Here is a 27,698-nt window from a genome sequence, read left to right on the forward strand (position 1 = left end):
TTTTATGTAGAAGTCTATTCTAAAGCATTGTGTCAGTGATTTTCAACTGGCGTGCTGCAAGAATTTTTAAAACCTGCAATAACCTTACTATTTAGTCAGGGGCACTGACCTCTTTTCCCTTAGATTGTCAAATAAAAAAATTACAGCTATCAGGTGTGAATGTATCAAAATTACACCCCCCCCCTTTTTTATTGGTCAGATTGGCAAAAAAAATTTTTTTTGGTGTGCCACGGAATTTTAGTAATTATTTTACATGTGTGCCATGAGATTAAAAAGGTTGAGCCCAACCGGTGTGCCTCAGTGGTTAAGCATCGACCTACGAACCAGAAGGTCACAGTTCGATTCCCAGTCAGGGCACATTCCTGGGTTTTGGGTTTGATCTCCAGTGTGGGGCATGCAGGAGGCAGCCGAACAATGATTCTCTCTCATCATTGATGTTTCTAACTCTCTCCTTTTCCATTCCTCTGAAATCAATAAAAATATATTTTTTAAAAAAGGTTGAAAATCACTGCATTGTATGCTCAAATTTATGCAGCTACATATTCCCACCTTTTCCTGTACTTTATGCTGTCTTTCACAATGTATACAGCTATTAACTCATGTTGTACATATTAAATATGTAGTTTGTCAACTATACCTCAATAAAGTTGAAAAAATGCTATATTCACTTTCTAGTCATACTGAACATTCCATTAATGAAAACATCTTTATTTTAGACCTGAATAAGATACTTTCTCTTGATCCCATTCCCAGTGTTTTCCCTACTACTGCCACCAGAATGTTGTTCTTAGCTTATTTAGTTAATGCATGAATAGAGGTGTCCAATATATTTTGGCTCATCAATGTTTTGTTTGAAAGTTATTTCTTGTAGCTTTGATCAAGACATTTAAATTTAATAATCTGGGCCCTGGCTTTGCCTGTGCCCTTGCTCTACACACGTGGAAATGTTTAAGCATCATCCTTAGCAATAGATCAGAACTGTAAGACCTGAGCCAGGAAATTCTCCTTTATCAAATGACAAAGTCCAAAGTCTAACTAAAAAGATCCAGGTAACAAAATGAGAAACAATTTCCATTTAAAATGTAAATCTCCTCAAAGCTGGATGCTTTTATAAAGCTTGTGCCTATTGATTTTAACTTAAAGAAGCAAGAAATTGACCTCCCTGAAGGATTAGTTTTTTTCTCAGGTAGTTCTGCTGTTCATTCAAATCTCAGAGACTTTCCCTTTATAAAGAAACTAGAGGCCTGGTGCATGAAATTCGTGCACAGGGTGTGTGTGTGTGTGGGGGTCCCCCTCAGCCCAGTCTGCACCCTCTCCCATCCAGGACCCCTTGGGGGATGTCCAACTGCTGGTTTAGGCCCAATACTGGGGATTCGGCCTAAACCGGCAGTCAGACATCCCTCTCACAATCCTGGACCGCTGGCCCCTAATCGCTCACCTGCCTGCCTGCCTGGTCACCCCTAAATGCCCCCCCCCCTTGCTGGCCTGGTCACCCCCAATTGCCCCCTCCCTGCTGGCCTAGTCACCCCTTACTGCTCTCCCTGCTGACCTGGTTGCCCCCAACCGCCCCCCTCTGCTGGTCTGGTTGCCCCTAACTGCCCCCCCAGCCAGCCTGGTCACCCCCAACTGCCCCCCCGCCCCGCCAGCCTGGTCACCCCTCATGGCCCCCACACCAGCCTGGTCACCCCACGCAGCCTGTTTGTTCAGTCGTTTGGTGGTCCCTCACTAAGCCCCCTGCCGGCCTGGTTGCCCCATGCAGCCTGCTTTTCAGTCGTTTGGTTGTTCCTCACTACCCTCCTGCCGGCCTGGTCATAGGCAGCCATCTTGTGATGACATGAGGGTTAATTTGCATATTACCTCTTTATTATATAGGAGGATGCTGGAGTTCTGCAACATCAAATTTTGTTTTATACCAGAGTATTTTCACTCACTTATATATGTAAACTCTGCCTAATAACAACATACTAAACCTCTTAAGGCTCTTATATTTCTGAGCACATCTCAGATGTTAATACCTAGAAGATGTCTTAAGGAAAAAGTCCTTGGTATATTCAAACCAGTTTGCCTTTCTATTCTACTTCAATTCAAAATATTTCCAGGTCAAAGTCTTTTCAGTTGTCTACACAGAATATAGTATGGGGGAGGGGGGTAGGTGGGGGGGGGGGGTGTAAATTATAAAGATAGAATTACAGTCAACATTAAAAAAATGGGAGATTTCACTAACTGACAGGTGCTTAAGAAACTTCCATAGCAGAACTTTTTCCTAGCCATTTGCATAATTTTAAACATTTCTTCAATCATTATCTCCTTAATAGGACCAGATAACTCTTTAAAATCTGTCAGATCTATAGCTAAGAACCCTGTAAGTGAATAGACTAAGAAAAAAATGTTAAGCAGGAAACAAGTATTTCATTTCATTATTCCTATAAGTTAAAGTAATTGATTTGAAAATCATATCTTCCATTAACTTCAATCCAAGTTTAGATTTTTTTTTCCTCATCAGTCAACAATTATCCTGAACTTTTCTGCTGGGATGCTCAGACTTCAGATTTCAAGAGAAACATATCTAACCCATTTTGGGATCAATTTTAAATAAATTAAATTTGCACTGATTTAAGTTACATCTGCTTCTGGAGTCTAAAATTTTGATGCAATAAAAAAAATACTGTGTAATTAGCACACAATCTCCACAAAGCAATTTTTAAATCTGTAGCATTAAGCAAACATTCAAATCCAATGTCAAAAGCCACAAATGAGAAGACTGGGAAATGAGAGGATTAACTTGACAAAGAGAGACAAAAAAGCAAGCTAGCATTTTTTGAATGCCCTTATACACAATATTTTGCCTTATTTTCCCTTTAATATAAAGTAATTGGATAAAAATTTCATGGTTGCTCCATGACAGCTGCTCCAAAACTCAAAAATCTCCCAGTATTTTTGTTATTAACCCCGAACAGTAGCTTGAGAAACAAAATCTCTGCTTGAATCTCTTGTAGGTCATCTTTTAAATTAAGATCTATGTAGTTCCACATAGCAGCTAGCTGCCAGAGAGACTATAAAATTAGGTGTCTACTGTAAGAGGGCAATTCCTTGAAGAGAACTAAAAGCCTGGGAATATTACCAGAGGGGCAGTAAATATGCATAAATATTCACAACGGTTAGACAACACTGTAGGTAAATTAAGATCCACCACTGATCCAAATCATTTTAGAGTTGGAAGAGAACTTAGAAATGATGAGAAAAATGGGACTAAACAGGTAAAGTGACTTTAATCTTAAAGTTATACAAAGCGGGGAAAATCCTGGTTTCCTGACTTCCAATTCACTGCCTTCCTTCTACAACAGTGGTCGGCAAACTCATTAGTCAACAGAGCCAAATATCAACAGTACAACGACTGAAATTTCTTTTGAGAGCCAAATTTTTTAAACTTAAACTATATAGGTAGGTACATTGTTATTAACTTAATTAGGGTACTCCTAAGCTGGCCTTTGCTAAAAACTCAAGGGGCCAAAGAGCCGCATGTGGCTCTCGAGACGCAGTTTGCCGACCACTGCTCTACAATATGGTTATTGCCTGTCAAGCAACTCTTCCATTTTGAGTCAAAACGTCATTCCAAGGGGCAAGAAATTAGTTACATGACCCCAGGGGTACTGTTCAGTGAAGGCCGACATTTATGTGAGTCTTTCTCAACCTTCCCTTCCCCAACACCCTCCTATCACTAACAGTACAGCACTACTCCAGGTACAGCAGTTTTTAAGATTTTCTTCAAAGTGTACCCCTGGGTTACTCTTTCATCTTCCTCGTGTTTTTATTTTTATTTTTTAAACCACTCCTTTTTTTCCCCACACATGGAAAATAAGAGCTCTTTCAAATCATTTTAATAACGTGGCAGTCAAAATATGAAAAGCAGACTCAAATTTGTTTTCTTTAAGTGGGGGGTGCTACCATGATTGCTTCACACAAGCATGATCATTCTAAGGTAACGATGACACCGATTCCAAAGAGCAAGGGTGGTAAGAAGGCTTCAAGGCTCACAGACTGAAAAGCTTGGTTTCGGAAAAGTCTCAGAGGGGTCGCCGGTGGCAGGAGAGACATGAAATTTTAGGGACCTTCACAGTACAGGGCGCGGTTGCTGGGTCATCAGCACCTTGAAACGTTTCTTGATGGTGACTCGGTGTCGAGAGTATTTGTCGTCTGGGGAGAACCGAGCAGGATGGGCCGAGCAGGTCTGCTGTCCGATAGGATCAAACTTCTGCTCGAGGAAGAAAGAGAGGACATAATCTCAGTACAGGAGTGATGAGAAAACGCAATCACCGGCATCGTAAGAGGCATGGAGGCTGGGATAGGGAAAGGGACCCGCGAAAAAGAGTCAACAGGAAGACAGGACGCGCGACGGCCACAACAAGCAGTCATACACTCCAGCTTCCACCACGCCGGGCTCCTGGACTTCCTAGTTCCCCTCACCCAGCGAGGCAACTCGGTGGCTAGTCTCAACCTCTCCTCCCCACCGACAATTCTCGCCAAGCCCATGGGCATCTGTTCCCTCTTCTCACCTTCAGGGTATAGACCCGGTCTCCCTGTTCATTGAGGTAATACTGGAGAAACATGATCTCGCTGAAGCAGGAGGTTCCAGCTCCGTCTGCACTTCTCTACTGAGGGCCTCACGTGGTCGTCGACTTTCTTCCGGTATAGCCGGAACTAGCTCTCAAGGCATGCCGGGAAATGTAGTCAATTGCGCGCCTCGCTCCGGCTGGGCAGAAGGCGGCGCACTAGTGCAGGACGTGGGCCCAGTGGCAACCAAGTTGCAACCTTGCAGCCATTGGTGCTCAGTTGCAACCTTGTAGGCTTTTTAAGACACGTGAAATGTGCCCATTGTGTGCCAGACATTGCTAGGCGTAACAGGGGGAAAGGGATGAATATAGGATGAACTTTAGTGAATAGAATCCTGTCTTTATCACAAGATGCGCACCCATTTCATGGGCATTGGGTTTCTAGTGACTGGAAAAACAAATGGCCCCAGGATTCAGAGCCCCTTTACCTTAGAGAAGAAAGAAAGATTTCTTTCCTCCCCTCTTTTACATCCGGTTCCCCGGCCCTATCTTAAAGTACTGGCGGTAAGAGTGCATGATGGGTATTCAATGTACCGCAAAGAGAGCGCGTGCAGTTATTTTATGAAACTGGTGAAGTATGTTTTAGTGGTCGAACCAAGATTCAAACTCAGGTCTCTACCACGAATTCAGCGCTCTTTCTTATAGTGGTGAGTAACTAATAATAACATAATAAGATCTACTTCCTAGGGGAATTTTGAATATTTTAAAGAACGTAGAAGTTCTCTTTTAGGGCTCTAGTTTAAAGAAATGAAAATTGGAACTCAGATAACATTATAAAGATGATCGTTGCAGTATTATTTATAATCGCAAGAACATTGGAATATATATTACTTTTATAACCAGAAAAACCTGAAAGCTCTTTTTAAAAAAGGAATATAGTCATGTGTGAAAGGGTGATACCACCACCGGGTAATGAATTTCTGTTTGACGTTAGTGTTTCCAAAGTATTTGGTCCTGGGACATGAATTTCAAAGGTTGCTGCTGTTCATGTTCCTGATGATATTGAGAAGTGTTTGGAAAAGAAGCAGCAATCTATGTAACATCCTGTTTCTGTTTTAACTTTTTTTTTCTAAAATATTCTTTCAATGATGATCAATGTAATTCAACACCTGACATATGCGTTCCTGAAAAGCTTTACATTAAAATATCTGACTTGCGTTGTCATGTAAAAAAAAAAAAAAAAGAAGAATATAAATGTAATGATACAGACACATTTACTTGTAGTGCATAAAATATCTCTGCAAGATATTTCACAATAAACATAATATTGGTTTCCTTTAAGACAAAGCACTTGGGGTTCCAGAAGAAAGGAGTGGGAGGGAGATTGCTGTTTTGCATACTTTTACTTTAGAACCAATAGCATGGTGAAGGCCTGGAGTGGGGCAGGGTCTGGGTGCAGGAGAAAGAGGCCTGAAAATAGGGGACATCTATAATACTGTCAGCAATAATGAAAAAACAAAACAAAACCCTACACATATGTGCATAGCCCATGAATACAGACAATAAATAGTGTGGTGAGGACCAAGGCGGGGCGGGGGGGGGGGGGGGGGAGGAGGCGGGGGCGGCGGGGGGGGAGGAGGCGGGGGCGGCGGGGGGGGAACGGGAGGGCGGGAACTGGGTAAAGGTGGGCAAAGGGCAAAGGGGGGAGGGGAGAAATGGGGGCATCTGCAATAATGTCAACAAAAATATTTAAATAAGAAAAACATTTTGAAAATTATTTAACAGCCCAGCCAGTGTGCCTCAGTGGTTGAGCGTCCACCTATGGAGGTCCCAATTCGATTCGTCAGGACACATGCGGGGGTTGCATTGTAGCTTCCTCCTCAGTGGTGGTGGGGGGAGGGGAAGGGTGCAGGAGACAGCCAATCAATGATTCTCTCTCTCTCTCTCTCTCTCTCTCTCTCTCTCTCTCTCTCTCTCTCTCTTTTCCCTCTGAAATCAATAAAAACATATTTTTTAAAAATTACTTAACAGAATACTTAAAAAAAATAATTTAACAGACAAAAGAACTTTTTGGTCTTGATATTTTAGGCTGAATGCCAGTTTTTTTTTTTTTTTTTTTATAGTGTGTGGCTTTTCTGCCAAGGGTTAAGGTTGAGCCTTCTGTGGACTATAGAGCCGATGGTAGTGGATTGTCTGGGAACTGCATGACAGCTTCCCAAGGAAATGATATGCACACAGCAGCCAAACACTCTGGATCTTTCCAGACAATCCTAATTTCAGATATTCCATTCCCTATGGAATGTATTCTGAGTTGGTTCAGAAAATATAGCCAACACTGAATTAAATCAAGGGTCTGGCACAACCTGCTATTAATAGGAAGTCAGTTACAGAACTGGGTGGGATTGAAGGGCACAAACCTAAATATATGGATGAACAATTGTACAGGGAATGCAGATGTAAAATATAACGTTGGGAATCTGAGAAAAAGTTACAATTTGCCCTAAAGAGGCACACAATTGTGTTGCCAAACTCAGGTTCGGAGGGAATCCCTAGTTACTGCCAATTTACCAGAGCCCCTTGTGGAGTATCTCCCTCCTCCTCCCCCACATCCCCCTCTCCCCTCCCCCACTATAGAATGCCTTGAATCCTAGATTCTGGTTCTGTTTTGATTTTATCTTTACCCTTCCCTCCTTGGATCCCTGTGTATCTACTGGAGCTAGGTTACTCTCTGGGGCCTGGACCTGACTTTCTCATTCTGGAGGCTTCTTCTAGTCAGCCAGGGGTAGTGCCCAAACCTGAGAGGATGACTTCAGATGGAGGTAAGTCTGCAGGTGTGCGTGTTGGGGGAGGGGGGTGTTTCCTTGGAGATTCAAATTTGACACTTTACCTGGGGATGAGCACTTGGATTGACCAAGGGGTATGTGAGAGCACCTGACCCCGCCAAAGGCATCACACTTGGGGAAGCTAGGGAAGGAGATCGTGCCATTAAGACAGGGGGTTGGGGAAGGAAGAGGCCCTTTTGGGAGGTAGGTCAAAGCAGCTCGGAGGAGAGTGCTGATGTCTAGAGAAGGGATGGCAGTTAGCAACTTGCTACTCTGGAAGAGGGACCCCTTCAACATGGGTTGGTGTGGCAGGGACAGGGGGTATGTGTGTATGTGTGGCACAGAGATGGTTCAAGGGGAAGACCCAAGTTCCTGTGTCTTCCTTAGGTAATTGGAGCTTGATTTAGAATTTTGCCATGAGAGAATTGAGCTGGGGTCATTCTCAATGTGTTGGGGGGGTGGGGTGGAGTGGGATGGAGGCCCCCCTAAAAAGCTGTTCAGTGGAGTTATCTGTTGCCAAGTCAATAGAGAAATGCCCTCCTGAAAGCTAGACTGGAAGGTACTATAACCCCTGCTCAGAGTCTCAGGGCTCCTTCCAGCCCCAGAGATGCTTCTGTTTCAGGTCAGGGAGCAGTTTTCCTTGATTGCCCCAGGGCCAGGACGGGGCTTCCCTGAGACGCTCTAATTTTTCTACTTTTTGTGGAACGCAGGCCTTCAGACCCATTTCATTGTGTCTAAACCCCTGGCCCTCTGCTCTATGGTTGAGATGACGAGTTTGCTCATATCCCCTGTCTCCTTCATGGTCAGGAAGTAGACGCTGAGTGTTGTTCGTTTGCCAGTGAATATTCTTTTTAAAAAATATATATTTTATTGATTTCAGAGAGGAAGGAAGAGAGAGAGAGAGTGATAGAAACATCAATGATGAGAGAAAATCATTGATCGGCTGCCTCCTGCACGTCCCCCACTGGGGACAAGCCTGCAACCCAGGCATGTGCCCCTGGCCAGAATCGAACCCGGGACCCTTCGGTCCGCAGGCCGACGCTCCATCCATCAAGCCAAACCAGCCAGGGCATGCCAGTGAATATTCTTTATAAAAGGGGAGGAGAGTGGCATGAAATTAGGCAGATGATCTATTATTATTATAAAAAGTCCTAGGAGACACACGTCCTGATTCATTAAGTAATGTTTTCATGTATTTATCCTTGGTCTCTTAGAGCCCACATAACTCTTTCTTAGCAGGTACTCTTTCAGACTTCAGTGTCAGTCCCTTGTTCTTGGTGGATCCTAAATTTCTGATAGCAGCTCCAAGCAGAACCACAGATAGTCTGCATTGCCAAATTTTAACATGTGCAGCAGCTACTCAATGCTCTGGAAAAACTCCCTTCCCACACCACCCCATTTCCTGGTCCTTATCTCGAGTCATTCCTGCTATTATATAACAAAATTTCTGAGAACCAAACATTCACTCCACACCCCCTCTCCTGGGAACAGTGTTTCTGTGAGTGGTGGCCAGGACCACAGAGCAGCTGAAAGCAGCGTTCGGGTGGTTTGAATGGCTTTGGAATATGTTGGCATAAGAGATGTTCCTGTATGCTGGGTGGGATGTGAGCTTGATCTAGAATTTTGGAGCATGAGCTCTTGGGGCCAAGGACCATTGCAACTTCTCTAGTGTAATAATTTTCAATGGGGAGTAAGGGACATCACAATCACTTGGGGGACATTTGCAGACTTCACAAGTTTCCCCTCCATCACCCTTCCTCACCTGCTGAGAATCAGAGCTCTGGTTCTTCAAAGACTAAAGTAGAACTCTGATAACCTTCTTTGTGGTCTGCTTTTCTCCTATTCCATTCCCTGTTTTTCTTTGTCTCAACAGCATCTCCATTGCCTGGACCAGATATGACCATGAAACCTGGCCCTGCCCTGTCTCCTTTCACTGCACTTCCCATCCCCCCATCTGCTCCTGGCCCACCAGACCAACCACCCTGGGAGCTGCCTCCACAGCCCCCCATGCCTTCAGCTTTCTCTCCAGGCAACCCTCTGATGCTCTCTGCTTTCCCCAATCCATTGTTGGTGACAAGGGATGGGGTCCCTGGCCACAGTGGGGCTGAAGCTGGCAAGGTCATTGTCAAAGTCAAGACAGAAGCGGGGGCAGCTGAGCCCTCTCAAGCTCAGAACTTTATCCTTACTCAGACTGCCCACAGTTGGATTGCCTCGGGTGCTCCCTGTGGGGGCTCCGAAGGCCCTCCACCTCAATTTGTGATAGCCTCTAACATGAAGACCCTTCTGCCCACCGAGGCTGTTGGGGTGAGCCAGGAGGGCCTCCCAGGCCTTCCGGCTCAGGTTGCAGCACCAGCCACCCAACTGGCTCCCATTGTGCCCCCCGAAAAGGCTTGGCCAGGGCCACATGGGGCAACTGGAGAAGGAGGTCTGGCAGTGGCCCAATCCAAGCCATCACTGGCTGACCTCTCCTATACCTCCAAGGGTGTTTATGAGAACTTCCGACGCTGGCAGCGCTACAAAGCCTTGGCCCGGAAGCACTTATCCCAGAGTCCTGATGCAGAAGCTCTTTCTTGCTTTCTTATGTAAGTGGGGAGACCTGGGATTAATTTACCTAGAGCTTTTCACTAAGGAGGGCTTTGGGATGGACAAAAGAGGTCAGGCTATGTAGGAATACTTGAGGCAGGTCATGAGGGCGATGGAGATGCTAAGAGTACAAAAAGCACAATGATTATGGTAACAGTAATAGAGCATCCTTCAGGTGTCTTCTCTCCAGTGATGCTCACAACGCTGAGTTCAGGCAAGCGTTTTTATGGTAATCCTCACTTAGGGATGAGGAGACTGAAGCTCAGCGAGGTTTCCTGTCATAAATTGTGGAGAGGTGATCGGAACGTAGGTCTCTGACACCAAGTGCCAGGGTCCTCTGGTTCTATTTTAATACCTTTAGACATTGAGTTGAGCCATCCAGACCTGCCAGGATGAGGAGTGCTGGGCCCTGACCCATTCCTGTGGGAGGGGAGGACAGGGAGGGGCCAGGCAAAGACCCTTCCGAGGGTCCTCCCACACCACCCCTATTTTATTCAGGAGAATTCACGTTGAAATGGGAAGGTGGTAGAGCTTGCTTAGTGGTTGAGGGTCCAAGTTCCACCGCTCCCTAGATTTGCAATCCTGGGCTCAACACTTCATATCTTTGCCCTCATTTTTCTCATTTAGAAAGGGGGTAATTATACCTACTACCTCAGAGGGTTGCTGAGAAGTGAAAGGAGTTAATGTATGTGAAGTGCTTAGCAGAGTGCCAGGCACAGAGAATGCTTCACTAAATGGTAGCTGCTGTTGTTATAAAAAGGCAATCTAGAAGAGAAAAAGAACTCACAAAAGGTCAAACTCTTTTGCTTAAGAGTATGAGTGGATGCTTAGCCAAAGAGCCCAGCGTCATAGGCTGTCTCTTGGGTTTATAAAACAGCCTCATTGGCCATCTGGGCAATTTTTCTTTTTCCTATGTAGACCTGCTGCCTCTCTCCACTGCACAGTACACTCAATATTTTGTGTAAACCACTCGGTAACACATGCTGCATTTTACTGGATTTTAAAAACGTACATGATGTTCCTCCCGTGGCTGACTCTTAAAAGGAATCTCCCTTTCCACTTTGACTCTGGAGTGATTAAATCAAGAGGCTCTCCCAAATAATTAAGTATAGATCATCTTACCTACTCCCTGCTTTCCTCACACCATTCTGAGTCTCTGTTGGAGCCTGGCAGGCTGAATTTCGAACTCTTGAGCGAATACTGCTTTTGGCCCTGGACTAATCCTGCTGTCCATACTCCAGGCCTCTAGGCAGGGTCACCCCCAAAATGCAGCCTAGACCCTCTGCAATGGTCACCTGGGAAGTTGGTGACATGCCCTCAGTTCTGGACTCCTGGGTGCTGGAATCCATATTAATAACAAGCTCCACCAGGGGGTCCTAGGCACAGTAATGCTTGAGGACTTGTTTCGGGGAAGCAAAAATGAATCACAGACAGCTTATAGAGTATTGATATTTGACAGTCTGTGAGGGGTATCCCAGAGGCAAAAACACACTTACTAGTAAAAACCAACAAATAAAAACACCACATCACCTTCACTTAGATTCATTTGAGTTAGTGAGTGCCTTTTTTTTTTTTTTTTTTAATGCAAGAGCCTTTTGGGCAGGGTTAAGCCTACCTTACAACGAAACGTATTAATTTAATAATATGAGTCCTTTCTTCTGAAAGTTTGGTTAAGGAAAGCACTGTGAGAATTAAGGGTGGTTGATTTCAAAAGATGGAGAGAAGAATCATGTTTGATTTTGTGTGAGATTTGTAAATTTCAATGGGAAGAAAGGCCAGGATGGCCAATGAATGGATGGGAGCGGGGAGGTTTTGGAAGCCCAATCAAGTGGGACGTGTCAGGGAGTGAGGGGCACATTAGATCTGATGAGGGGTTGGGTGTGTGTATTAAGATGGTGTCAGGACAGGTGGATGGGGCGGGAACACTTGTAACTGTGACTGACCCAAGGCGGGTTTTAGCCCAGTGCTTCGTTCCCTGGCCCGGCTGAAGCCCACTATGACCCTGGAAGAGGGACTGCCAAGGGCCGTGCAGGAGTGGGATCGCACCAGCAACTTTGACCGGATGATCTTTTATGAGATGGCAGAAAAGTGAGTCTGAGGAACCCTCCTTCTCCTAATGGGGGGCTGTGTGGCTGGAAGGGTAGGGTCAGGTAAGAGAGGCTGGAGTCTGGGTGTGGGGGTGATTATTAAAAGGGATGCTAGGAAGAGGGGTGCGGACTAGGATATGATCTCCTGGATCCTTGTTGCTTCTTCCACCACCTTCACTCTTGAGTTTTTCTGTCGAATCTCCTCTTTTGGAGGCTCTCCCTTTTCCAGACCTTGAGTTGTATAAGGGCCTTGGTAATGAAGCTCTGAGGATGGGATTGGAGCACAGTCAGTGTAAAAATTCCATGCTGAAGAGATCTAGCAATGAGCAGGTAAGCACTACTAGACAGATTCCTTACTATCTCACTGGCCAGGTAGCAAAGTGCCTGTTGATGCCGACCTTAGGACCACCCCTCCTCTGGAAATAGTGGCACAGAAATTGGTTACCCCTGTCATCACAGGGAGGGGCTGGTTCTTGAAGAGGCTGGTCAGGGCCAGCCGGGGTCTTGGATGCCAAGTGTGGTCTCCTGCCTTATCCTACCTTCCCCCATTTATTCATGATTTAATCATTGGTTCAATAATTCTGAGGAAAATGATCCCTTTCCTCCATACTTAGTTCCCACTTTCTCCCCCAAATCTTCTGGACCCATACCTCCTATATTTACCCTTCCCAGTCCCCGCCTTAGGACTCCTGGATCTCAGCGCTGTCTCCTGGTGGGAACTGCCTTGAATGGCAACCCCAGGCCCTGCAGGGTTTCAGCTATTTTTTATGGTTGTAGGCAGGGACAGATGAGGCCTTGAGGAGGGGCCTGCTTGTGAGATCCCACCGGGCTGTGGCATCGGCCTGATTGAATGCAACACGTCTGCATTCATTGCTGCTCTATACCCTTGGTGATGCTGCGTGAGATAAGGCATGAAAAAGAAGCGAAAGCCATGGCTCTGTCCTGGAGAAGCTTACAAGCTCTACAGCAGGGGTCCTCAGACTTTTTAAACAGGGGGCCAGTTCACTGTCCCTCAGACCGTTGGAGGACCAGACTATAGTTTTAAAAAAAAACTATGAACAAATTCCTATGCACACTGCACATATCTTATTTTGAAGTAAAAAACAAAACGGCAAAAACACCCGCATGTGGCCCGCGGGCCGTAGTTTGAGGACGCCTGCTCTACAGTGTTCATTTTCTTAACGAGCTTCCTAGGTGACGACTGTAGGTGAAGGGACTATGTCGTGATCTTGTGAGGTTTCCTCAGAGCTGTTACTTGGTCATCTGTGAGCAGCTGCCTCCTGGCGTCCGGGTTCCTGATGGGTCTGGCCTTAGCACTGCCTGGGCCTTCTTCCCCCTCTGCAGGTTCATGGAGTTTGAGGCGGAGGAGGAGATGCAGACGAAGAACACACAGCTGGTGAATGGGCCCCAGGGTTTGCCTCCTGCAGCCCCTCTGAAAGTTGATCCTCCACTGCTCCGGGCCCCCGAGGTTTGCCAGCAGCCAGGTAAGGCTGCCCAGTTCTAACAGAAGCCTTACACCAGGGGCTCAAAGGAAGGCATACAGAAAGCAAGCATGGGTTGGGGAAGGCATTGCCCTTGCTTCTGCCTCTTTTCCTCCAGGGTGGTGGCATTTGATGTTCCCAACAGGGCAAATATAGGAGACTGGGTTCTCAGGTTCCTTTGGTCCCGATCTAGTATTGATCTTGGCCAAGTAAACCACCTACTCTCTCACCGAGGCTGTAAGTGCAGCCCATAATACCTCATCTGCCTAAGAAATGGGGCCTGGAGTAGAGGACTTCTTGGAATTTCAGGGTTCCGAGATTCTTCATACAGTGGCTCTCTCTCAGACCCTGCAGCTCCTCAATCTTTTCCCATGGCTGGTACTTTTCGGGGTGGCCTTATCCAGCCTGGAGCCATTTGTGCTCTCCCATGGGGTTGGGAGGCAGAAGCTGTAGTCTCTGTGCCACTGTCCACTCCCCCTTTGCATCTCTCCCCTTAGTGTATATTCCCAAGAAGGCAGCCTCCAAGGCACGGACCCCCCGCCGGCGGCAGCGCAAAACCCAGAGGCCTCCAGTTCCTGAGGCACCCAAGGAAATCCCACCAGAAGCTGTGAAAGAGTATGCTGACATCATGGAAGGGCTGGTGGGGAGCCACTTGGCCCCGGGGGAGTCAGATGGAAGACTGGAAGAGGATGAGCAGCAGCAGCAGGACGGGATGTATCCAGACCCAGATCTCCTCAGCTACATCGATGAGCTGTGTTCTCAGGAGGTCTTTGTCTCCAAGGTGGGGGCCGGGCCTGGATGTCTGCCTTCTAGCAGATCCTGGGGTGGGAATTCCAGGGAACTGAAGATCTAGGGTTCTGCCCTAGGCTCTGTTCTGTACTGAGCAATGCATATGCATGTATGCACGCGTGTGAATGTGTATAGCTGGAGGTTGGTGGCCATGGCTGATAACAACCTGGGGTGGGGAGGGCACTTACGGCTTCTCTAGAGCCTCTTGGCTTACAAGTTACCTCCTGTCAGACTCATATCCCTTTTCCTTCTGTTGCCCAGGTGGAGGCCGTCATTCACCCTCAATTTCTGGCAGATTTACTGTCCCCAGAACAACAGAAGGACCCCTTGGCTTTAATGGAGGAGCTGGAGCAAGAAGAAGGACTCAGTCTTGTCCAGGTAAACAAACCTGAGGGGTTGCGGGTATCAGAACAGGAAGCTCGCATGTTGTTAGCTAACCCTACACTGTCCTGGATGGTATGACTTCTGGAGATGAACAGCTTCAGGATTGGGCTATGGGTACTGAACAGTAGGTAAGGGACTGTGGACATGCAGGAAAAGGGAAGTGTGGGAATAAGGCCCAAGAAGGCAGAAAAGAGCTATGGTATCTGTCTTTAATACGGTCACGTAAGCCACTTGCTTGCATCCTCTGCCCTGCCCATCCACTCAGCCACCCCTCCCACAACCATGTGCAGCATGCTATGTGTCCATTCTCCTTCCAGCTGGTTCAGAAGCGACTCCTGGCCCTGGAGGAGGAAGAGGATGCAGAGGCAGCTCCAAGTTGCACTGGGGCTCAATTGGACTCAAGTGCTTCTGTTTCTGATGAAGATGAAGATGGGGGTGGGCGGCTTCGGCCTTCACCTGGGCATCGGGTGGCTGGGGGCACGATTTGCCTTGGGAAATCTGCTTCTCCAGGAAAGCGAGCAAGAGAAGTGCATAGTGGGCAGGAACGGGCCATCGATGGCCCAAGGGGCATGTGCAGGGATGGGAACACCCTGACATCTCCCAGCAGCTGGGACTTGCACATAGAACTTGCATCTCCACAGGGAACTCGAGGGTCCTTAGGTACACAGAGAAGAGGACCTGGAAAGGTTACAAACCAAATATCCCCACAGCAAGGTGACCTCGTGGGAGGTGCTGGGTCCCCTGAGCACTCCCTGGTGGCTGACGGGACTTCCGAGGCTCTGTCCCTTTGCTGGCAGGAAGATCCCCAGCTCGAATTAGTTCCCAGTTTGGATGCTGCGCTCGCAGAGCCAGAGCTGGCTCCTCTGCAAGAACCTGGGCTGCAGACAGGACAGCAGACAGTGGGTGTTGGAGTGATGCATCAAGGGAAGGAGCTGCTCGCAGAGCCCCAGGAAGGCTGCTCCGGAGTCATGTGGGGAGGTGACAGAAGTCCTCCTGTGCTTCAGAGTTTTGACCAGAGCCCTTCCCCTAGAGCAGCTGAGGACAAGGACGAGGATGGGGCCTCTTTCAGTCCAGGACTTTGGCTCAGCAGTGAGATGGATGAAGTAGGCTTAGAGTTGCCCTTACAAATCGAGGTCACAGAGAACTTCCAGGATGGTGGGGAATATGTACCTGAGCATCAGGGAGGCTGCCAGGCACTGGGTCCAAGAGAAACCACAGCACCTGGGGATCTGGGGAGCAGTCCAATTCTCTATGGAGGCACAGGTGCCACAGCTGCCCTAGAAAAGAGGAACTATAGCCTAGCCTTGAGGCCTAAAGAAAATAGAGAACAGAGTCCTGAGACCATACAGGATCCCAGTGATCTGTGGGCTCAAGATTGCACCCCCTTGCTGGAAGGCAGTATTGCCTCCACACTGGTTTCCAAAGAAACCCTCCTGCCTGCTTGTCAAGGCAATGTCATTATCCTGGGGACCCAGGATGCCTCCACCTTCCCTGAGGCCGGCCAAGAGGCAGGGAACAGAGGCAGTTCCTTTGCTCTGCTGGAAACCACAGTTGACAGCCATATACTAGATGTTAGAGATGGCTGTGGCCTCCCGTTAGGGGTCAGTGAGGATACCTGCCCACTACATTTTAGTTATTACCCCCAAGGAGAGGGCAGGGAGGACACTGACTTGTTGAATTCAAAAGACCTTGCTCCCTTACTAGGGAATCAAGAGTCTTATGCACGTGGGACTCCCAAGCCAACATCTTCCCGGGGCCTTGCAAGAACTTCCCCTCGATGGGGAGCCAGGGATGCCTCAGTTCTGAAAGAAGCCTCTCCTGTTAGAGGAGCATGCAGTACAGCAGGTGGAGCCAAAGGACAGGAGGAGGAGGAGGAGGAGGAGGAGGAGGAAGAGGAAGAGGAGGAGGAGGAGGAGGAAGACGAGGAACTCTCTGACTTTGCCTACCTCTTGGCCTCTAAACTAAGCCTGTCGCCAAGGCGGCCTCCTCTTGGTCCTCACCCTGCTCCAGGCCTGTCCTCCACGGGAGGTCAGGGGCTCCAGAGAGCATCCCGCTCCCTCTCTGCTGAGGCAAGAGGCCCTGGCCAGCCTCCATATCCTGTTGCTAAGTCTAGGAAGCGAGCTCTAGTTGCAGGTCCAGGACCTGCTGGAAAGAGGTACCTGGGAGCTGAACTTGCGGTCTCTGGGGAGAAACCCTCGCAGCCTCGTAAGAGAAGGCGGGACAGTTTGGGCTCAGGCAGAAGGAAGAAACGCCGCCGTTGCCAGTAGGGAGCAGCAGGACCTTCCTATCCCTCCTGCCAGTCCCTGAAGCCAGGGCCCCTTGAATAGATTTCACCCCAGTTGCACACAAACCAGAGACTTGTTCTCAGTCCTTTGTTTTGTAGTTCTGAAAAAGTGGTTAGTGCGGGGAGGGAGGTCACACCAGCTAGATTGGAGGAGGTGCCCTGGTGGGAGGTGAGGGCGAAGTACCTTCGAAGGAGTTGTATGGGAACAAAAATGAATAAAGATATTTTTTTTGTTAGAAAGTACTCTCAATGTGCTCATTTATATTCACTTCTTGGCTCCCAGATGGGGTAAGATGCTGTAAAGAAAGGTGGGACGGCCTTGGATTCTACAGATTGACCTTTCCTGCCATTAGCCTTATTCAGGCTCTCTGATAAGGCCCAGCACTGACAAGTCCCTGTGAGACTTCATCCTTCCCCATCATAGGCCAGGATGTGGGTATTTGGAGGGTTTCTCTGGACAGCCTGTCATTGTTTCCCTTTAAAAGTCTACATGGAGCCCTGGCTGGTGCGCTCAGTGGTTAGAATGTCGGCTCACACACCGAAGGGTTTCGTGTTCAATTCCCAGTCAAGGGCATGTACCTGGGTTGCAGGTTCCATCCCCGGCCCAGTGGTCAGGGCGCACATGGGAGGCAATCAATAGATGTGTCCCACATTGATGTTTCTCTCTCTCCCTCCTCTCCTTTACTCTCTAAAAATCAATGGGAAAAAATATCCTCAGGTAAAGGTAAGAATTAAAAAAAGAGAGAGATTACCAAAACCCCCCCCCCCCCAGAAGTCTATATGGAAAGATGCTGCTGGTGTGGCTCAGTGGTTGAACATCTACCCATGAACCAGGTCATGGTTCAATTCCTGGTCAGGGCACATGCCTGGGTTATGGGCTGAATCACCAGTAGGGGGCGTGCAAGAGGCAGCTAATTGATGAGTCTCTTTTCATCATTGATGTTTCTATCTCTCTCTCCCTGAAATCAATAAAAACATCATATATATATATATATATATATTTATATATATATATATATATATTTAAGTTTTAAAATCTAATTTCCCATAACTGTGTCTAGAATGCACCTCTCTATAGGAGGGCCTTATTTTCTTCTTCCTTGAAAAGAGGCTGGACAGAAGGGACTGAAGTGTCCTCAATTCAATCCCATGGCAGAAAATCCCTCTTGTGTGGTTGGTCTGAGCTACAGAGAGGAGGCATCAATCTCAGTAGGATTATTAAATATGGAATGGCGGTTAGCTATTTTTTAATCTCTAATGAGGACAGAACAAGAGGGAATAGGCTGAATAGAGGTTCATGAGTAAGCCTGTTAAAATGTGCATACACAGGCATGGCAACAGGAGGAAAGGACATGAGAATTGCAGGATTTCTGTGCAGAAAAGCACCATGTTCAATTGCAAGTGAGGATTCACCCAGCTCTGGCCAATAGGACTCACCTGGGGAACCTTCGGGATTGTCCGATGGCCAGCCGGCAACTATTAATCCCTTTCCTTCCCAGCTAATGATACCATCAATATGACCGAGCTTCATATTTTTTAAATAGATATAGATATATATTTTATATTTATATATAAAATAGTTTCTTACAAAAAACCCCAAACAAAAAAATGAAAATCAACTTAAAAAAACAAACAAACAATAACAAAAAATCAAGCAGGAGCAGAGAGGGCTTGAGGCCCAGGGTCGGCCCCTGGCGCTGTCTTGAGTCTGTGGACCAGATGCGAGCTGGGGAGGTGGAGGGGCTCAGTCGCCCTTCTGCTTGGGTGAGTGCACAGTCCCATTGGCCAGAGCAGTGCAGCTGCCTGGGGATGAGGCATTCGGTGTCTGGGAAGGGCGCAGGTAGGTGCTGAAGAGCTTCCCGTGGAGTGGGTCACGGAGGGAGAAGTCCTGGAACTGACCTGGATAGATAATGGTGAGATGGGAAAAGTAAAATTATCTAAGAATGAGAGGATGTGGGTGCCCTGATCTTTTCTCAGTATGTTTTGTCACTCTCATCTCTGCTTCACTTCTCAAATCCAAGTTTCTGTCCTTTCAGCCTTCTAGCCAATCCCTCCCATTCTCACCTCTCAGATGTCTGCTCACTGGCACTGGCCACCAGCCCTTGTTCCCTCCCGGCCCAGTGCTGAAGGTGCCCCCGTTCCCTCCCGGCCCAGTGCTGAAGGTGCCCCCGTTCCCTCCCGGCCCAGTGCTGAAGGTGCCCCGTTCCCTCCGGCCCAGTGCTGAAGGTGCCCCGTTCCCTCCGGCCCAGTGCTGAAGGCGCCCTGAATGTCCACATGGGCTGAGAAGAGTGTGACTCACAGAGGGAGAGGCCTTGGTGGGGTCCCGCCTGGCACAGCTCGGCATGCAAAGTCTCGGCAGCAGGGCGGGGTGACCCCAGCAGCAGGTGCAGGATGGTGCTGAAGCCGTCTCTGCACAGCAGGCGGCTGGGCCCCTCTGCTTGCTCCTCGGCAAACAGCTGGGAGAGAAGGGGACACAGGTCAAGCCCTCTCCTCAAGCCATCACCCCATACTCTCCCGAAGGTCTGCCTGACAGGCTCCTCCTCTTCCAAGAATGCAAAATACAGGCCCTCCCTGCCCCCTGGGTCCTTTCTGCAGGAGAATTTAACCTCACAGCTGCTGTCCTCCTCCTGTTCCCAGCTAAGCCTCAATATACAGACACCGGAGCTCTGCGGTTTACAGTGTGGCACAGGGCTGGATACCAAGCACCAGCTATCTAGAAGCTACTGGTAATAGTATACCACACAGGCTTCTGGGTGGGGTGAGCACAGCTGCCATGTCCACTCCCCCCCCTCCCCTCCGGGTACCTCAAAGGCCAGGCGAGTCAGCTCCTCTAGGCCTGTGCCCCTATCCAGAGCTGCCAATGCAAGGGCCACATCTCGGAAGTCCACCAAACCGTTGGCATCCTGGAGTGTGAAAGAGAAAGGAGGGCGATGTGGGGGACCAACCCTGCATCCTCCCTCTTCTCAGCAGGCACAGGGGTGACTCCTGTGTCCACTTCCCTGAGAACCCAGAGTCCTAAACTCTCCAGGATCCCTGATAGTTCTCTCAGGTCATGGGTTTGCTCAAGGTCTACCCCAAGTCACTTGGTGACACAGCTCTCTACCAAAGGATCTTCTAGGAATGTGAGGGGATCCCCTCAGGAATGCTGACATTACCATTAAGTTCTGACTTATCTTTGAGGGCATTCCTGGCCCCCAAGCTGGAAAAACTGATTCTCTCCTGACTCATTCTGTGTGGGAGAACTGGTCCAACAGACTTAAAGGGGGCCACTGGCCTAATTCCTTACAAAAAGACCAAGAAGGATGCCTGCCGACTCTAGGGGGAGCCATGGCATTCGGGCGTTGGTTCTGTTCTGCCACAGGCCAAGTGGTGAAGCTCTTTCCAGGGACAGTCTGTCCAATCTTAGATATCAACACACCTGGTCACACTCTGTCCCTTCAGAGGACACTGAGAGCCACAGTCTGCATCTTAGACAAGAAAGAGCTCCTTGGGACCACTGGTGGTTGTGCATAAACATTAAGAATCTTCTGGGACAACCTTATTATAATTCAACAGAAAAACCTGGTCAAGTCCCAGGAAATAATCTGGTTTGTCAAAATTCTCAAGAAAATTCAGAAATTCCCCGGAGAAGCTGTGGGATATTTTTAAAAATCTGCTCAAATATAGCAAATACTCCTGGGTTTCAAACTCTTAACCGTCTAACCTGTCCAGTGCTGTCTCCTCCATGTCACCTTCCCACCCAACCTTCATGCCTCTTCTCTGAAACCCTCATGCAGTGACTTTCAAGGTCAGATGATCCCTTGCCTTTGCCAATCTCTAAAAGTGGCTTTGGGAATGTATGGATCTCACTGACCAATAATTTCTGCATTGTTCCACCCCACAAGGATTAAAACATTGCTTTGCGATGCACTGGATACTCCATAAAAAAATGAATTCCCCAGAGGACCTCAGAAGTTGGCCATCTGACAACAGCGGTTAGAACATCCAGCACCGACTCCGAATTGGCCATCTAATGCGACTGACGTGGCCACTCAGATGACATCCTTAAATGCTGAGCTCTGCGCCCTTCATCCATCCCAGCTCCTTTACCTTCTGGAAGTAGCTAAAGGCACCAGCCACGGTCTGAGGGTCAGAGAGCTGGAGCTGCCTGGCAAACTCATCCTGGTTGATCATTCGACTCCGGCCTGGCTCTGCCCCAGTGTCCACGTAGCCAGGGGACAGCCTGCAATGGAATTGTTGAAGGCAGAGAGCTGACTCAGTTTCTTTCTGGCACACCACCCAGCAGGACCTTGGGTCCAGCCCCAAGAGTTTTCCAGTGTTGGTACACCTGGTGTTTTTCTAAGATAACTCTGACTCAAAGTCCCTTGAGAGCCATTCTTACTTTTTTTTTTTCCTCGGGTAATTACGTATCTTCCCCTTTCTTTTTCCTCCATTATCTTTTAAAAAATTCTTCTATCTTACCACTTTTTTAAAAAATAAAATATATTTTATTGATTTTTTACAGAGAGGAAGGGAGAGGGACAGAGTTAGACACATCGATGAGAGAGAAACATCGATCAGCTGCCTCCTGCACACCTCCTACCCTCCTACTGGGGATGTGCCCGCAACCAAGGTACATGCCCTTGACCGGAATCAAACCTGGAACCCTTCAGTCCGCAGGCTGACACTCTATCCACTGAGCCAAACCAGTCAGGGCTACTTTTTTTTTTTTTAAGACTTTCCTTCCTCCTTCCCATTTCTTCTTACTCTTTTTCTGTCTACTAGTATACATGACACTGACCATTCGTTATCATCAAGGTCACTTACCCAGCCTTTCGAAGAACCTTTCCCAGTTCCCAGAGCTGTGGCTCAAATGCTACCTTCAGCCGGCCCACCACAATCACAGGCAAGCTCCCTACAAACTCGCACTCGGTGGCTGGAATGCCCAGGGCCCTATAGGATGAAGAGGGATGGAATGGGGAGGCGGGTGGGGGGGGAAGGGGGGAATGAGGCAGAAGAATTTTTTGAGGGTTCATTACTGAGTGACCTAACGTCTAGGGAGAGGATTTGGGCTCCTTTTACCCTCATCCACCCTGTCTCGGTCCTTTCCCCCATTTTTGACTCAAAACCTCAGCCCTCCACCCCCTCCTGTGGTCCCTTTGCCCTGTATATCTGCTCCAGGAAATACTTTGTAGAACACTCACTGTGCCATAACCCTCTGGACATTGTTGGCATAGCGGGTGGGGTCCCTGCTCTCCTCTGGGCTGGGATGGTACACAGGGAGGAACTGAAACACACATACTTCCCATCAGGATCTCAAAGCCAGGTGACCACTCCATCTCTTTTCCAAAAGCTTCAGGGGTCAGTGGATGCCCACTCTCCCACCCCACCATGGGGGTCATACCTCCACATCTACGATGCTGCAGGGCTGAGAGGCTGTGAGCCAGAGGACTTTGAGTCTAAGACAAGAGAGATTTCAGATGCTCACTAATTTCTCACTATGCGCTCCTCCCACCAGGAACAGCGGAGTGGGAAATGTCTGCTCACTGATATTAAAATGGACTCCTAGCCATAAAGTCAGCTATGCAAATGTGTTGGCAGACAGGGAAGGGCCAGAAAAGCGGGAGGGAAAGTGAGAGGCTTTTCAGGGATGTGCCAGAGGAAGAACTGCGGGCGAGAAGAGGTTTGAGTAACTGGGAAAAGGGCAAGAGGCAAGCCTGATGGTGGTGGTTCTCAGGAAGGAAAGAGTGAAGGAGAAAATCACTTAGGCACAGGGAAGTAAGTGAAAAGGAGCTTCAATCACAGCACGGATGATGAGGTGGGATAGCTCAAAGCACTTTCAGATCACATTGGGAGCGCAGGACAAAACGGTGGGAAACAAGCATCTTCCCTAGAATGCTCTCAGCCAAGAATGAAGGGCCACTGGCCTTGTCTGGAGATTGGAAGATGGGCCAGGAGTTCTCTGATAGACCCTGCTCTCCACCCTCACCCCAGGACCACCAGAACTCACACTCCAGGGCCCCTCCATGCCCAGCTGGTGGTGTCCTATGGGAGAAACAGAGGTGAGGGGAGAAAGGCATTATTTTCTTCCTTGGAACTGGCCAATCCTCTTTGAGCAGAGGCTGGGACCCACCCTGGCCCCACCCCGCCACATGCACAACCCATCATGGTACTAACAGTTTTCACCCATTAGGGTGAATTCATGCTCCCTCATCCCCCTCTCTTAGACCAAGACTCACCAGACTGTTGGGGTAGCGGATGAGGATGGGCTGCACAGGGACCCCTGCGATGAAAGCTCCTAAGTCCCATTTCCACCCCCACCCCCCCAGGCAGAGGTTAGTCCACAGAGGCAGCCAGAGGGCATGAGTACAGGGGTCTGGGACAGTTCTCAAATGAGATCTGGCTTTGTTCCATTTCATTTATAATTTTCTCTCTGACTTCTGGAGACTTCTCAGGGTCAGCTAGGCGGTTTCCTGTCTCGCATTCCTCCCCCACCCCTCCACTTCTTGGGTTATTCCAGAGTCCCTCTTCAAAACTGAGGCTCCTTTTGCCTATAGCCCTGCCACCCACTGTCATTTTATTCACCTGGTTTGAATTTAAGCAAAGCCTTCTTGTTGGAACAGGTGCCCTCAGGAAAGAATAGTACCTGGAGAAAAAACCCAGGGGACCGGAATGAGGTGGGGTAGGCTGAAGGAGAGGAGAGAGGAAAGAGAAGCCTCTATAGGAGCACATTAAAGGTGAGGAGAGAGTCTTAAGACCCTTACCCACCTGGGGCCACTTGCCTCCTGAGGTAGCCCGCCTTCGGACTTCCTCTACCACTCTGCGCCGAGAAGCCGGATCGTGGCGGGATACGAGGATGGCTTGGTTGAAGCGAAGAAGGGCTGAGGTCCAGAGAGGATACTAGGAGTCACTTGGTTCCTACCAGGGGACAATAACACCCACAACCTCCCCGCCTTCAACAGTAGGAGATGCTTCTCAGTTATCCCTTGTTATCCCTTTGTCCTGGGGATCCTCCTTGAGTGTATGTTGCCCTTTTAGGGAACTGACCAGAGTTCCCTCCAACACCTTCTCTAAGCCCCAGCCCTCAGAGTCTAAGATGTGGGTTCACAAATGGTGTTAATTTGCATTTCATTTGCCCACATCAGTCAATTTCTTCTAACTTCTCCCCTGCAACCTTGAGGTCAGTTCTTCTCTCCAGAGCATGTCCATCTGATTTCTGTCTTTTTTTTTTTTTTTTTTTTTGCCCATAGTTGTCATCTCTCCCATTTACCCCTTAAACTCTCTCACCTCCAATGACCGGCACAGAAAGGTTCTCAGCTCGGGACACAACCTTGGGCAGGTCACAGGGCAGAAGAACAATGGGGTCAAAGAAAGTAGAGTGGGGGGCGGCAACAAGGACAGGGGCTTGGAGGCGAGAGGCCCGCTGGCCCCGAACACGAATCCGGAGGAAGCCCAGGAGGAAAAAGAGCAGGCGGCTGAGGCCCAGCACCCCGTTGTGGCACACAGTCCTGCAGGGCAAGGTGGGGCGTCAGTGGAGGCAGGGAGTGCGACCCTCACTCACCCAGGTGTAGGCACCTGGGAAAGCAGGTGCCCTTCTTTTGCCCTCTATTACTCTGGCCAAGGGGTGCAAGTCTCTAGCTACTCTGGGACACAGCAGGGCACATCACTTAGTGATGAGGTCCTGGGTACCAGGTCTGGGCCTGGCTGACTCGTCTCACCTTGCCAGGCTGGGTACCAGAGCTTCAGAACCCTCCCTCCTGCTCTTCTCTAAGAGGGAGCAGAATAAACAGCAGGAAACTAGTGAGAAGTAGGGTGTCCGGGAGCTAATCCCCCACTTACTTCCTCCATCCAGTAAGTGGCTCCTGCAGCTGCTCCTCGGAAAGACCAGCTACTTGCAGCCAGGCAAAGGGCCAGAGGAGAAAGAGGACGATAAAGGCCAGAAGCACTCGGATGGGGGCCAGCAGTGCCCCTAGCAGGCAGAACTGCAGAGGGTGGGAGAGAATGCCACTTCAGGCCTGGGAGATGCTCCCCCCCAAAGCTTCCTTTCCCCATAACGGATAGACCCAGGAGCAGAGAGTAGACCAGGAGACAAGGAGTGTAGAAACAGGAGACTGAGTTGGCACCCAAGGTGGGATGACGATATCAACGAGAACAAGTGAATAAAAGATTAACGGGACGAGGGGCCTCCTTTTCCTATCCTTCAGTGGGTCTCCATCCCACCTAGAAAATCGAATGCATCTAGAACTTGGAGAGGCTGTTGGGAGTCTTTAATGATAACCTACGGGAACACACCCAGCACAGTGCTTGATGTGCGGTAGGCTGGAGATAGTTCCTCCTCACCCACGTCCCGTTCCATAAATAGCTCCTAGGTCCAACAGAAACCAGGAGGATGTTTCTTTCCATGTTGGGCCTGGGAGATAGAGGGTTGGACCGCACAGAGATCCCCTTTTCGGGCCGCAGGCCAGTCTCCAGTCTGCCCACCAGCACTCCCCTAGTACGGGGGTGGGGTGGGGAAGAGAAGAGCTCGGCCCTGCTCCGAAGGATAAGGGGTTGCCAGGAGCCAGGGTGACTCCAAGGGCTGCCCAAGGGAGACTGCAGGTAAACAAAACGCGCCCCAGGAGCTCGCCTCAGGGGAGGCGATGGCAGCAGAAACCTAGGACACTCCCCACGCCACTCATCAGTTCCGCCAGGCTGGTGCGACCCCGCACTTCCTGTAGCCAACCCCGTTCTCAGCCCTCCCTACCCCGGAGGTGCTGCAGTACGGGGTGGGGGTGGGGGGAGGAGTGAGAAGAGGGGGCGTTGGAAGGGCACAAGGGCGCAGACTCCCGGCCCAGAAACCCGTTTCCTCTAATTCAGAGCCTCGGGAGATGCACTCAGCACGCCCCTGCCCCCACCCCCGGCTTCCCGTCGCCTGCAACTCCTTCCTAGCCCCTCGGCCTCCGCAGGATGTAATCCGCATTCCCCGCGCCCTCCATCTCCCCTACCCCTGGCTCCCCTGCAGCCCTCCATCCCCGCCTGGCCAATTCTCCCACACCTCGGAGCGTGTCTATCGCTCGAGACCGCGTCCTCTCCAGGGCTCCTAGCTCGTCTCCCCGCCACCCCCACGTGCGCACCCCCCGACTGCCGCCCCGCAAGCCTCTCCACCACGTCCTTTCCGGATCCCCATCCCTATTTCTGCCAGGTCTCTAAAGGGCTTTCTTTTCCAACCCCCAAGCGTCTTCCCGACGTCCCACACCCACACCTTACCTTAATCCTCTGGAGGCGGGAGAGATGTAACTCGTGCACAAACGGGTTGGGGGGCGTTGAGGGTCCGGAGGTGGGCTCGAGGGGGACGCGGCCCCCCGGGCTTCCCTGGCTCATAGCGGCGGGAGAAGGCGGGAGGGAGGGCGCCCGGCCGCGGCCCCCGGCCCCGCTCTGCAGATCTCGCAGCTGCGGTGCAGCGGCGCGGCGGCAGCGCTCTGGCCCGGGCCCCGCCTGGTGCGGGGCGCTGAGGGGCGGGGAGCGGGCGGCGCGGCCCGGCCCGCGTTGTCAGGGCGCCGGCCGAGGGGCGGGGCTTCCAGCGCCCGAGCGCCCCGGCTCCTCCGCGCCCGCCGCGGCTCCCGCAGCCCCTCCGGCCATTGTTCCGCGGAGGCCGGATGCTGGGGCGCGGCTCCCGCCCGCGGATGCCCGCGGGTCTGGTTCTCGGGGCCTTCCTCCCCGACTCTCTGGCCGCCGCCTCCCCGCTGGCCTCCGGCTGCGAGCGGGTTTGGGATTTCGAGGTGGGCGTGGAGCCGAGGTCGCGCCCCGCCTGGGCTTGCGGGCCGAGGTCGCCCTGCGGGCGCAGGCTGGGGTGGGGACCTCCGGCGGATGGGGATGGGGGGGCGGGTGCGCTGTGCGCGGAGGCCGGCAGCTCAGGGCGAGGCGGGGGTCCAGGTCTCCCGCCCCCGGCCGCTGCTTCCCCTCGGAAGCCGACCACCTTCCCTTCCTGGGCCGGGCGAGGGCTGGAGGCGCTCTCGCCCTCCGGCGGCCGCGGTGTGCCTCACACCTCCCCATCCTCATCCCTCTCCGCACCCACTTCCTGCCAGCGCAAGGTGCTCACCTGCTCTGGTGTGAGGGCTCCTGGCACCCGGGAGCAGCCAGCTACCCTCAAGACGCTGGCCCTCTGCCTCCCCGGAGCCCACAAGCCAGGAGGAGGAGGAGGCCAGGGGGTCCCGGGAAAGCTGGGATGGCTCCAGAGGCAACAGTTTTTCCTTCTAGTGTCTCTTTTCTATTGCTCTCTCCCTCTCTCCACTGTGTAAGAGGACACATACCCTCCACCCCCAAACTACAAACTATCCTAGAAAACTCATAAACGGGTCAGCCACTGTTTGTCAGGTGATGGTGAGATCAGGGAACTGGGTGAACTTGGAGACCCATAGCCAATAACACAATCAGAAAGATAATAATACCTTGACAAAAAGGAATAACCTTCACTGCGTGTGGAAAGAAGCAGCCTTCTCGTTCACCTTGTTTCTTCTGCAACCCTGTCAGTCACCACTTCCTGAGGGTGGTGAGGACAATGGCAGATCGATGGACAGCGGGGGTCACTGGGGGTCATTGGGTGCCTCATTCCTCATGAGAAGGCCTTACGAATGAACACTCTCTATATCCTCGGGGTGTTTCTGAATGTGACACCTATGACTGCTGGAGCCGTTTTGCAATTACCCTGAGGGTAGCCAAGTGGTGAGATGCAGAGAGTCTGGATCTTTGATGAAAAAAAG

The 27,698-nt window shown here is 50.1% G+C and overlaps 3 protein-coding genes across 4 annotated transcripts; 1 reads left to right on the forward strand and 2 right to left on the reverse strand.

Annotated features, from left to right (window-relative positions):
* Positions 1-3,863: 3,863 nt before the first annotated feature.
* NOP10 (NOP10 ribonucleoprotein) lies at positions 3,864-4,687 on the reverse strand. The gene is made up of 2 exons (XM_008142950.3): positions 4,554-4,687; positions 3,864-4,252 (listed from the first exon to the last, which is right to left on the reverse strand). Exons 1-2 carry the CDS (start codon positions 4,605-4,607, stop codon positions 4,112-4,114), a joined length of 195 nt encoding a protein of 64 aa, XP_008141172.1. The 5' UTR covers positions 4,608-4,687; the 3' UTR covers positions 3,864-4,111.
* A 440-nt stretch (positions 4,688-5,127) lies between these two features.
* Positions 5,128-17,180, forward strand: NUTM1 (NUT midline carcinoma family member 1). Its single transcript, XM_008143202.3, has 8 exons — positions 5,128-5,140; positions 7,202-7,369; positions 9,246-9,954; positions 11,915-12,043; positions 13,387-13,526; positions 14,021-14,304; positions 14,574-14,690; positions 15,014-17,180. Exons 1-8 carry the CDS (start codon positions 5,128-5,130, stop codon positions 16,961-16,963), a joined length of 3,510 nt encoding a protein of 1,169 aa, XP_008141424.3. The 3' UTR covers positions 16,964-17,180.
* Positions 17,181-18,519: 1,339 nt separating this feature from the next.
* On the reverse strand, positions 18,520-26,438 carry LPCAT4 (lysophosphatidylcholine acyltransferase 4). Of its 2 annotated transcripts, none has more exons than XM_028147415.2 (14): positions 26,206-26,438; positions 24,799-24,941; positions 24,247-24,467; positions 23,728-23,840; positions 23,545-23,605; positions 23,199-23,242; positions 22,970-23,004; positions 22,364-22,418; positions 22,164-22,246; positions 21,787-21,912; positions 21,070-21,202; positions 19,785-19,883; positions 19,280-19,436; positions 18,520-18,879 (listed from the first exon to the last, which is right to left on the reverse strand). In XM_028147415.2, exons 1-14 carry the CDS (start codon positions 26,317-26,319, stop codon positions 18,725-18,727), a joined length of 1,539 nt encoding a protein of 512 aa, XP_028003216.2. In that variant the 5' UTR covers positions 26,320-26,438; the 3' UTR covers positions 18,520-18,724. The 2 variants fall into 2 exon arrangements, with proteins under 2 accessions (XP_028003216.2, XP_008141171.2); XM_008142949.3 differs by having other exon boundaries at positions 23,199-23,257; positions 26,206-26,436.
* Between the last annotated feature and the right edge of the window lie 1,260 nt (positions 26,439-27,698).

This window comes from Eptesicus fuscus, chromosome 5 (genome assembly GCF_027574615.1).
Source record: "Eptesicus fuscus isolate TK198812 chromosome 5, DD_ASM_mEF_20220401, whole genome shotgun sequence".
NCBI lineage: Eukaryota > Metazoa > Chordata > Mammalia > Chiroptera > Vespertilionidae > Eptesicus > Eptesicus fuscus.